General features: G+C 42.6%; 1 protein-coding gene across 1 annotated transcript; it reads left to right on the plus strand.

Moving 5' to 3' along the window:
- The first annotated feature begins 4,850 nt into the window (after positions 1-4,850).
- On the plus strand, positions 4,851-10,722 carry gng13b (guanine nucleotide binding protein (G protein), gamma 13b). Its single transcript, XM_042087651.1, has 3 exons — positions 4,851-5,215; positions 7,019-7,163; positions 8,985-10,722. The coding sequence occupies exons 2-3, from the start codon at positions 7,066-7,068 to the stop codon at positions 9,088-9,090; spliced, it is 204 nt and encodes a 67-aa protein (XP_041943585.1). The 5' UTR covers positions 4,851-5,215; positions 7,019-7,065; the 3' UTR covers positions 9,091-10,722.
- The last annotated feature ends 613 nt before the right edge of the window (positions 10,723-11,335 follow it).

Genomic DNA, 11,335 nt, shown 5'->3' on the forward strand with positions numbered 1-11,335 from the left:
GTTATGGTTATGGTTAATTTTGCAAACGCTAAATGTCCTATGTTAATATGATTATATGCAATTTAATGGAAAGGAAGTCCTGGGAAAATATAATATTAGGAGAGATTTACCAATTGATTTTGAAACAAATTCTCTCAGTTGGTCATGTGTTTCTGTCTTAAAGCTCTAGTTTAACTAAGCCCCATACTCTTGGTCGGTGAGCAGAAAGGGATGTATGATTTGACATGCATTCACTCTGTGATAGAGCTGCTCCATTAGCTAAGGCTGGACCACTTAAGGACAGCTTGAGTGCAGCAATGTGAATATAAAATGTCTTGTGCAGTCTGAAAAAGAGGGGGGGGGGGTGATGTCCATTCAGTTGTCAACTCCATTAAGGGAAGCCACTGCATTTGCTCTTTGTATGAAACATCTGAAGGCAAGCATGGTTTCCCCTGTCTGTGTTAGAGGGACAACGGTCCCTCTCTTTATCTGCTCCAGGTACCCCGAGGCCCTTGAGGGGTGAAAATGGCGCTGTGGCTTCCATTAACTCTTGCCCTGCCCCTTTCTTTAACACACATTTGACCCTGTGGCCACTGAAATGTCAAGAGAGCTACCCGAAGGCTTGTCCCCAATGATAAGTAAGTGAAAGCATCCTTATTATCTAACCTCATATTCGTCCACTATGCTCTTACCATTTTTAGCTCTGCATGTCGGTGCATGCAAATGTTAAAAAAAGACTAGATCAAAGTGAGGAACTGTTTTTATAGGAATTCCTATAATAGAACATCTCCTCTTATGTTGGATTAATGAAAAAGACATGAATGCAGTCTGCTGTATGTGGTGAAAGAAAAACTCAGTCAGAAGGCTCACTGTTATAGGCTATAAGATACAGTACTTAGGTGCCTTATGGTAGTTTTTCCTCATAAAAATGCCACAAAACGATGATGCAGTGTAAAAATTCGATTATGTTTCCTGTTTTTACAATTACATTAATTAATGTTGTCCAAAGCGACATTTAAAAAATAGGGAACAATCAAGGTACAGTGCAAATAGTTAAGCCGAGGTATGTAGATAAGAGGAATGAGTGGAACAGAGAAGAAGGTTGGTGCAGGTTAAGTGTGTTGAGTTGTTAGTGGTGTTAGGTGAGGAGGAGGAGTAGGTACTCTCAGAAGAGCTGCATCCTCAACAGGTTTTTGAAGATAGAGAGAGGTGCGTTCTACCATCAGGGAACTACAGATGAAAATACTTTGGATTGCCATGAGCATGCCTGTGGCAGTGCGAGGTGGCGTTCTTCGGAGGAGCGGTCAGGTGGTAGCATATGGGTTTATGAGAGCATTTAAGTAATGGGTGCGGAAGCGGAGATTGCTTTGTAGCATTAGTGATTTGAATTTGATGAGGGCAGCTAAGTAGCCAGTGGAGCTTGATGAGCAGTTTTTGGGTTGGTTGAAGAACAGACACGATGCTGCATTCTGCATCATCTGCAAGGATGTCACTGTACAGGCCGGAAAGCCACTTAGAAGGGAGTGAGATAACCATGGTCTGTACCAGGTGTTTGGTAGCATATTGCATTAATAATGGCCTGTGTGTTACGACTCAGGCTTGTGTGGTCAGCAAACATGAAAGGGACACCAATACCAGATGAAATTTCAATACATAGATTTATTGATTCATAGAGAAAGTGTCTCTATAGAATATGAAAGGGCTTCTGCTTATAGTTAAATAAACCAGGAAATGCTGACAATGATGGAGTAGAGTTTGGAAAAATGGATGTGAGCTGCATGGAAGAGAGAGTGCTGTGTGCAAGTGAGTGGGTGGATGTTTGTGCGTGTAGGGATGAGTGGAAGTTTCTGAGGGTCAGAGGTCATCTTCAGGCCTATATAGCCTGCACCCACTCCATGTAGCAGTCCCAATTAACAACCCCGCAGTCTCCCCAAAGTCGATGTAGGGGCCTCTACATAATTGAATTTAAATGTGAAGCGGTGCAACCAAGGCAACATGGTGAGAGAAGGTCAGTTGGTCATCAATCATGACACGGAGACCAAAGGGGTTGTCTGGTGAAAATTACAGAGTTGTGTATCATCTGTGTTGCAGCGATATGAGAATCATGCAAGTGGATAATCGGACTCAGGGAGGTGGTGTAAATGGTAAAGAGAAGGGGCCCCCATACCAAGCCTCAGGGTACCCCTGTGGGTAGGTAAGATGTGGATTGCTGTCCTGGCCAAGATACGTTGAATGAACGCCTCATGAGGAAGGATTCAAACAAGACAGTGCTGTGCTTGTAATGCAGTTCAAGATTATAGAAGGAAGGATGCGGTGGTGAACCGTATTGAAGGAATGATGAGTACAGAGCTTCTTTTAAGGCTTCTGTCACAGACAACAGCCATTTTAGTTGAGTAGGAGCTCTTTTAGCTAGATGTATTTGGATCAAGGAGGTTATTCCGTAAGAGGAAATTGGAGAACTGTTTGGACGCTGCCCTTTCAATAGCTTTGGATAGGAAGAGAAAAAGCAAGACTGAACAATAGTTCTCAACCTGCGAGAGAGGGTTTATTTTAAGAAGCGGAGTTACCTGAGCCAGTTTGAATGCTATGGGAAATGCGCCAGATGTCAGTAAAGCATTTATCACATGTGTGGTTGCTAGTATGATGGTAGGAGAAAGGGTCTGTAGGTTAGTTGGAATGGGATCCAACGGGCATGTAGTAAGACGGCTACATGTCAGGAATTCAGATACTTCACTCTCAGATACTTCACTCTCAGTGAGAGAGGTAAATGAAGACAACGATGTGCCATAAACTGGGGAAGACTGAGGAAGTGCAGTTGGGTATTTAGTTGCGCCTTTAGCCTGTGCCCAGAACTGTGAAAATGCTGTAAGGTTATAGCAGGAAAAGGTTACACATGCCTGGCTCAGGGCAAATCAAATTTTATTTTGGTAAGGAGAAACATTGTCTATTTATTCTGCACCTCAGACTTCTGATATCAAAGTAAATCTAGAACAGCTTTTTATATTTTTGAAACAAAGACTCCAATTTTGATAGGATTGCTTCCTATCTGAGGAGATGTTTTCATGCAACATCATCTTATTTTGTAGAAACTGAAACATTGACTATCTCTGTCCAGGATATACATGTATGTTCTGCAGAGGAAATACTGATGACGCAGATTATATTTTAAACATCTTATGCCATCAAAATCTTAATGTAATGTCAATGACATCTGACAAGATGGCTAATCCCGAGAAGACTGTGGCTATTAATGTAAGGCTGAAAAAATCTATAGTGCCTTTAGTCTGATCAGGGTTTTGAGATATAGCTAAAAAATGACAAACCACCATGATCTTGGATATTATCACAGGATGGATACTTTAAAAAAACGGTATAACTTTTTTTAAAAACGGTATATTCTAAATTAGCTGAAGACCAGCCTTGAGAGACAGAGACACTTGTGCATGTCACCAGGGGATCAGACACAAAAAGGGAAAGCCTGATTTAAAGTCTTTGGTGGACCCAGGGACTATTGGCTCATATCACACCTCTTAATGGTCTCCTCAAGGTGTGACATCAGATGAGACTGACATGAGTGGTGCCCAGCTTTGAGTGAGATGGACAAGTGACAGATATTCTGTTATCAGGAATTGGCAGAGGCGTGCTTTCATGAAAGGGTGTTCCAGTCATGTGTGTGTGTGTGTGTGTGTGTGTGTGTGTGTGTGTCTGTGTATGTGTGTGTGTGTCTGTGGAGGGGGTTGTCTTCAACTATGTGAGGGTCTCTTTGTCTGTGTATGCCTCAGTGCTCAGTATTTAGGTATGGATGGATGGTCACAGATCTATAAATGTTTAAACAGTAAAACAGGCATTTGCATGTATTTGCACAGAAGTCAGAAGTAGGAAAATGGCAAATGGGCCTGCTGAAAATGCAGGAACAGCTTTAGCAAAAAAAGGGCAGGCATGTTGCCACCATCCCCTTCTAAAAACATATACACACACACATATACTATCTTATTTTGTCTGCGCTTTTCCTCTCCAAATGGTGTGGGTTTATTAAGTTTTACATTAGTGCCAGATATAATATTTTCACATCAATGTTTATACTTTTGTTGGAGTGTAATGTTTTAAGCCCCCACCGTCGACTTCAAGGCACCTACAGTAACCCTTACCTTAACCCTAACCCTTGGCTAACCCTAGTACCTTCCATACAGTGCTGCCTGGAAGACGGTGTTGGGGGCCTTAAAACACCAAGTAATGTAAAGTGCAGTGCTACTCATGTAGGCTACCCATTGGCATTGGATATTACACTGCAGTGCAACAACCTCATCATGTCATAATCCTGAAAATATATAACACAAACACACATTTATGTTGTGATTTAGTCTACACTGAGTTGTTCATCTGCACTTTGTGGTCTGTTGAGACATTTGGGTTAGGCTAAGTTATTCTCAAAATATCCTATGTTAAATGTAACAAAGTGTTGTGTTGGGTTTCAATGTTTAGATTAAATGTCATGAATTTAATTTTCCATAATTCTAATAGGGCCTATCTGACTTGGGACCAGGAAACGAGGTCTTTCCTGACAAAAAAGCTTTGTCCTAAATAAATAACCATAACCATAAATATGTCAAACATCGGAATGAAATGAAATGCACTTAAATGGAGGAAACACCCAAAGAAAGATGTATATGCCTTTATACTGAACACCACACACAATATTTCGAGGGATACATAAACGCCATAGCCTATTTGTTGGAAAAGTAATCAGATTTTGAATCATACATCACTCGCTAAAAACATGTGCATCTCCAAGTAGGTCTGCTCTCCTCACCTATAGGCTGCCGGCACTCTATTTTAATTCGCGCACACACACATACTCACGGTCATAGGACCAGTAGCTGCGCAGCGCTCACTCGCTTTAAGGCTGTTATCACTGCCGTAGACACAACTTCCACAGCATCTCTTACCGGCACTGCAGCTGTTAGCGGAGGTGGACTTCACCATACTACTAGAGGGAAACCGATGTATACCTCCAAATTTGTCTCATATACAACAAATACCGGGAACTGCTGGACTTAAAGCGGTGCATTTTGCAATATTGTATTTATACAGGACGCTCAACAGCAGAAACACTGACTCTGACGGCTAACTCGTTGAGATATTCTGAGATTTCGATAAATCATCCGGACTAGTCCATTCCCAAAAGAAGCACCGAGCCATTTCCTTGCACCAAAGCTACCGCTATAACATCAGTAAGGTAAGAAGGGAAATTATTTTATAGTGAACTGTAATTTCGTGTGTTAATCAAGGTTAGTCGTATATTGTGATGTCTCCTGTCATGTGAAATATGGTTACCTGCTGTTAAAAGACATAGCCTATACAGAGAGGCCCTCTGCAAAGTAGGCTGAAATGTTACTTAAAGCGCACCCAGCACCATTGTGCCTCGAAATGATATGTTACATAAAACTTCGATTCTTCTGCGTTCCTCCTCCTCTTCCCTTGCCTCGCCCGTCGTTTTTCTGAAATAGATGAGATTACTCGACTTCGAGTGTAATGACAGATGTTCTCCCCTGCATGCTCAACCATGGAAATGTTCGCATTTTTTTTCTCCTTATGGTGTCTGTCTTCGCATTTTTTTCTTTTGTCAGTTTGGGAGGAAATGGCAACCAAAATAGGATATCATTGACGAGGCAAATCAGACAAACATCGATGTATTATAATAGCCTTACATACAACATATCCAAAATAAGACCCTGGATGCCACTCCATCTAAATTATAAGGATAATACGCATCTACACTGTAGAAAAATTAAATAATCTATATCTCAAATGTAGGCTATAGGTCCTTGAGCAAATATCTAAGACTCATGGCATATTCTTATGGTCAGAGTGGGAGCAAATACGAATCAGATGTAGTTGTGACCCAAATCGAGGAGCGACCTACATCAAGAACTTAGAAAGTTCGTCCACAGGCTCACCGTCTTGAAACATATCGCTCTGCCTCGCCAACTGAAATCTATAGGCTACTCTAAACTGGGCCTTTAAGGTTAATTGTGATTCCTCATTGGTCTATTATAACTTTTGATTAGAAAATACTTGGGACATTTGCCCCAGGGAGTGGTTTATTTTGGGAAAACAAGAATTCAGGGCATATATCCGGCTGTCCAAGGTTTCCGTGGCGAGCACAGGACATAATCACTTAAAACTGGGATATATTTGCCTTATGGCAAGGTCTTGTCTTTGTCAGTCCTGTCTACTAGGTTAGATGGCACAGTAAGCCATTGGCTGAATTCTCACATCATTCCGTTTGCTCACATTCTGATGTTCTTAGTGACAAAGCAAAGGCAGTGGGAAAAAAAGATTATTTATGGGAACTGTGTAATTCTTACATTTTTAAGACATATTAGTGAGTTAGGAGACGGTTTCTCTCTTGGAAACACAACCATCATTCTGAGGTAATTAAAAAAAACATTAGAGTGTAAAAAAAGCTGAGTCTTCTCTGTGTCTCGAGGGAATCATGTATCAGAAATCAGAGCTCCAGGAACAAGATGTATCAGTCTCTGACTTTAAATCCGTTTGACTTTTCTGGATGTGTTGAAGAGAGCCAGGGCAGGAACTGGCTACTTGCTTGCTGAGCCAAGCCACAGCTGGTGCCAAGCAGCTATGGACACTCATTTACCCTCTAATCAGTGTCCATGGCATTAAGAGGCTAATAGCATCACAAAAATGTCCCAATTCTAAGTTGAATGTTGTCCCCTATATCATGGGGCTATCAGAGACATCTGACTTTGGACACTCCTGTGTATGAAGAAATATGTTCAATAGTTCTCAACCTGCGAGAGAGGGTTTATTTTAAGAAGCGGAGATACCTGAGCCAGTTTGAATGCTATGGGAAATGTGCCAGATGTCAGTACAGCAAATATGTTCATTTTCAGTCCACATTAGCTTTCCATTCAGGAGTTGCTGTGAAATCTTTGCATTGAAAACAGGGGTTGTTTTTTGCTGTGGTGGGTCAAGATGTCCTCTCACATGGCCACTTTTGTGTTGGTGTGCACTGCAGGGTTTCTTTTTCTAGGGTGACCATCCTCACATAAAGCCGCCACCGCCATGGATGAGTTGGACCTTCCCCAGATGAAGAAGGAGGTGGAGAGTCTCAAGTACCAGCTGGCCTTCAAGAGAGAGAAGTCTTCCAAAACAGTTACTGAGTAAGAACCCCTCACAGAGTCAGGTCTAATTCACAACAAACACACCAACACAGCTTCACTGAACATGTCATGCACTTGTCATTCCTCAGATAATTACCAGTGGTTCACTTTGTACAAGATTTACCTAGAATTATATAGTACACAAAGCTCCTCATCACAAAGAGTTGTGAGTCAGTTAACTATATCAACCTGTAAAGATCATCATAATATTCTATACAGTAGCCAATACTTTCTTTGTTATTACCAAATGCATGTAGGCTCAAATTGACTGGGCCACAGTGTGGTTGTTGTAATGACTGGACAGCACTCCTACATCTTGGGGAATCATAGTGAAATAACTGACAAAATCTTGCAAGCATTGTTGTTTCAGCTAAAAATATCACAGAATGACTCAAGAAATAATCACTATCGACCAAAATAGATACACCACATCCATGCAGTGCATCATGGTCTCATAAGCAAACCACATAACTTGCAGGACCACAAAAACCCTAAATGTCACATATGAGCTACCTGAAGTTAAGCTGTCGTTCGAAAGCTAAATTAGCGTGCCATGAATGATGAGGGGCATTTCTTATTGTTTTCCTCTGCATCTCACTGTGCCAGGAGGAAAGGTCTCTGAAGCCTCTCAGTCCCTAACAGCAATTATCTCTGTAGTTGTTAGTTCTCCCGGTATGTCACAGGCTCTACTTGGGCAAGCAGGTTCAAGGAAGATCCAGTGAATTTGCCCTGAGTTCGCTCTGTTGATGTGGGACGGAAAATGACTCCCAGGTGTTCCACTTCTCTATTAGGTGTGCCGCTCACTGTCACCACTGGCACCTTGTCACACCACAGGAACATCTCATTTCCCCCCTGTCCCAGGGTAGTCGGCCTAAAATATGCATGAGGGTAATTTCTCTGTTATAAATGAGATTTCAGCGGGAAGAGGCCCTGCTCATGTCGCGTGTACAGTCGTTGGTTTTAACCTCCCAATGCCTACCAGTGCTGTGTAAGTGTGGCTTTAAGAACCTTCATAGTATTAGTAGCATATAGAAAACTGTCAGGGTAGTACTGGGCATAAAGTGGGAAGTTTCCTTCACTGTGAACTAGGAATAGTCTTTCCCCTGAGTTCCCTCTGTTAATGAGGCCCGTGATGGATAGGCCACCTGTGAGGAGTAATTGGTGTTGTCCTGTTCCGGAAATACCCCCCCTCACGTGTGATTTGAAGAGCCACAACATCCCACTATTGTTCCCATGGGGTGTCTTTTTTGACTCCCCAGTGTCCTCAACACGCTTTGACTCCCACCATCTTCGCCGTGCTCAGAGCTCATGAGTCACAACAGGCTCGGCTGGCGGCTGCTCTGCTGCAGACACTGTAGTCATAACCACAGATGAAAGCCCATCCCTTCAAAACGTCAAAAGACATCAACGCTGTGGCAGGACTATTGTTTCTGATATTCATAAAGGCAATTTATTTTATTGTGTGGTGCGGTTACTTTGCTGCCAGGCAAACACCCAACACATAGATTCTCTCTCTCTCTCACACACACACACACACACACACACACACACACACACACACACACACACACACACACACACACACACTAATGAACAGACACAAAGGGAGAGAGAGACTTGTGTTAATGACACTACCTTCTACCTTCATAATAAGCTTACCCACATAGCAAATGAATAGCAAGGGATATGGTGCCGATCTGAAATTGATCTGGCCCTGATCTGAGAGCGATATGGTCTTGTTCTGGTACTTATATGGTCCTGGCCTGAAGCTGTTAGCATCCAATTTCATACTTCTCTCTCTGCTTTTCCCTCTCCCTGCAGCCTGGTGAAATGGATCGAGGACGGCGTGCCTGACGACCCTTTCCTGAACCCCGAGCTGATGAAGAACAACCCCTGGGTGGAAAAGGGCAAGTGTGTGATTCTCTAAAAGAGCCGGGGATGAGTAACGTCCGTCCTCTCCACCTCGGCCCCACCGTGCCCTGCGCTGGACAGAGGCAGAACGCCGCTTTCTCTAACCCCACCCACCCACCTACCCACCTACCCCTGCCAGCCCCCTCCCTCCCTTCACTATGAATGTACAACAGACATCCCGAAGAGGACCACTTGCTCATTTTACACTGACATGTTAGCACCGTTACAGTCACACTTGCAAGAATTTAAGGAAAAAAAAGAAAAGAAATTGCCATGCATAACTGTTATAATCATGAATATCTATATATCTTTATATGCCGTAAATGGATTTTATTCTCTAGCATATTGATTCCTTTTTGGTGTTGTCGCTGCTGCTTGCGCTTTTTTGATAACACGTTGAAGCGTATACTCACTGCCAGTAATGGCCTGATAGTCTGCTGGCTGCCTAAAACAAGGAGAGGAGAGGAGGTGTGGAGGAGAGACACGGAGAGGGAAAAATGCTACAGCTTAAAAAAAAAACAGCTCTGCTTTATTTAGAATCACTGAAGGCAGAGTCAGTCTTGTAACACCTCCTCTCTCTCTTTTACTGAGTAGCCTGAAATCATTCCAGTAGGCCCGATGCACTTATGCCGCTTTGCCAGACCTCCGCACCTCCCCTCCCACCCCATATCTCTGAAGTATGATTCTCAAAGGTGGGGTGTCTGCACCTGCCTGTCTACACCCTGTATTTTGTGCCGACCCCCATAGGTAAAGATGTCCATGCAGCACCTGGATGACAGGTACAGTTTCAGCCATACTTTAATGGGATGCAAATGGCAAGGATGATAAGAGAAATTTACATTTTGCACGTTTTTCTGTTTTTCCTCCTTGGAATTCAGTAGTACCGTCCCGCACAACTAATATATGCTAGCGGAAGAGCGACAGCAAGAAACACACAGCACACTCACTGAGGCACACTTTGTTTTGGTTTGGATTTTCTTTCATTCAAACATGTACAGACGTATGTTCTTAATTTATTGACTTATTTATGGTAATTTATTTATTTATGGGTTTACTACTACTACTGAATCTGTGGGTGCTGTTTGCTTGGGGAGTTGTGTTGGACTTGCTGTTTTTATGCCCGCACCCTTCCTCCATCATTATAGGAGAAAGAAAAAAAAACACAAAACACCTTGCCAGTTCACCATCAAATACTGCCTTGTACACAACCTCCTTAAAACAAGAATGTATGTGTGTCGAAAAAAGGGGTTGGCCTTCCATCTACCACCCGCAATGTTGACTTGTGCTCGTATGCATGGAGTTTAAAGGCTGCACACTGGCTGAGGCTTTGGGTCAGATTTCCAACAGCACAATCTGTCAGCTGCCAAGGCACCGATGAAGAAAGGCAAGGATGTTGGTTTATTTGTTGTTTCTGATTTTGTTTTCGTTGGCTTGTTGTTGATTTTGTTTTTCATTTGTTTTTATATTCAACATCTAGTAGGACGCTGTTTATCTATCTAGCATTGTACTAATTGTGGGAGTGCTTTGGGATATTATGCATACGATCAATTACTAGTTTAATGATGAAGCAATAAGCAATGACAATTTTTTTATTGAATGTTTTACAAAAACATTTATCCTATTGAATAAAGTAGAGGATTTTTAGACAGCTTGGATGTCATTTGTGTGTTTGTGTCCCGTGAGTGAGAGTAAGTTAAATTAAGAGTGGAATGGAGGATGAAAATCAAAACATCATCCAAGTAAAATGGCCTGTTTCAGACGCTCTAACAAGGGTCTGAATGATTAATGATTTTTGCACTGATTTGCCTGACCACAGACGGCTAAATACATTGGGATGGGGTTTCAGCACAGATGGATGCATTATTTTAAGAGATTATATTTGAAGAGCTGAATAGAGAGTTGTGTCACAGTTGTCCAACAAAAACAAATGAGACAAAATGGCATATTGACACATCTCAAAGAGGACAGTGCCTCTTGTTTTCTCTGCATGCAGCACGGCTGATCTAGGCACGGCACTAGACATCTCCGGGAGCAAAAATGGATTTAGTGTCCATGTCAGGAGTGATAAGCAAAGGAACACTCCACAGTCACCATGACTACCCCATAGTGCTGCTGAAACCACAAGAACACCGTGCCCAGGGGCTCCGAGAAGCCACAGATCCACCTGCCATCTTCTCCCTCGGCCTCCACCCCCACCCGCACTGGAGGAGTGCATGCAGAAAAACTCTCTCTCTCTCTCTCTCTCTCTCTCTCTCTCTCTC

This window comes from Alosa sapidissima, chromosome 3 (genome assembly GCF_018492685.1).
Source record: "Alosa sapidissima isolate fAloSap1 chromosome 3, fAloSap1.pri, whole genome shotgun sequence".
Taxonomy (NCBI): Eukaryota; Metazoa; Chordata; class Actinopteri; order Clupeiformes; family Clupeidae; genus Alosa; species Alosa sapidissima.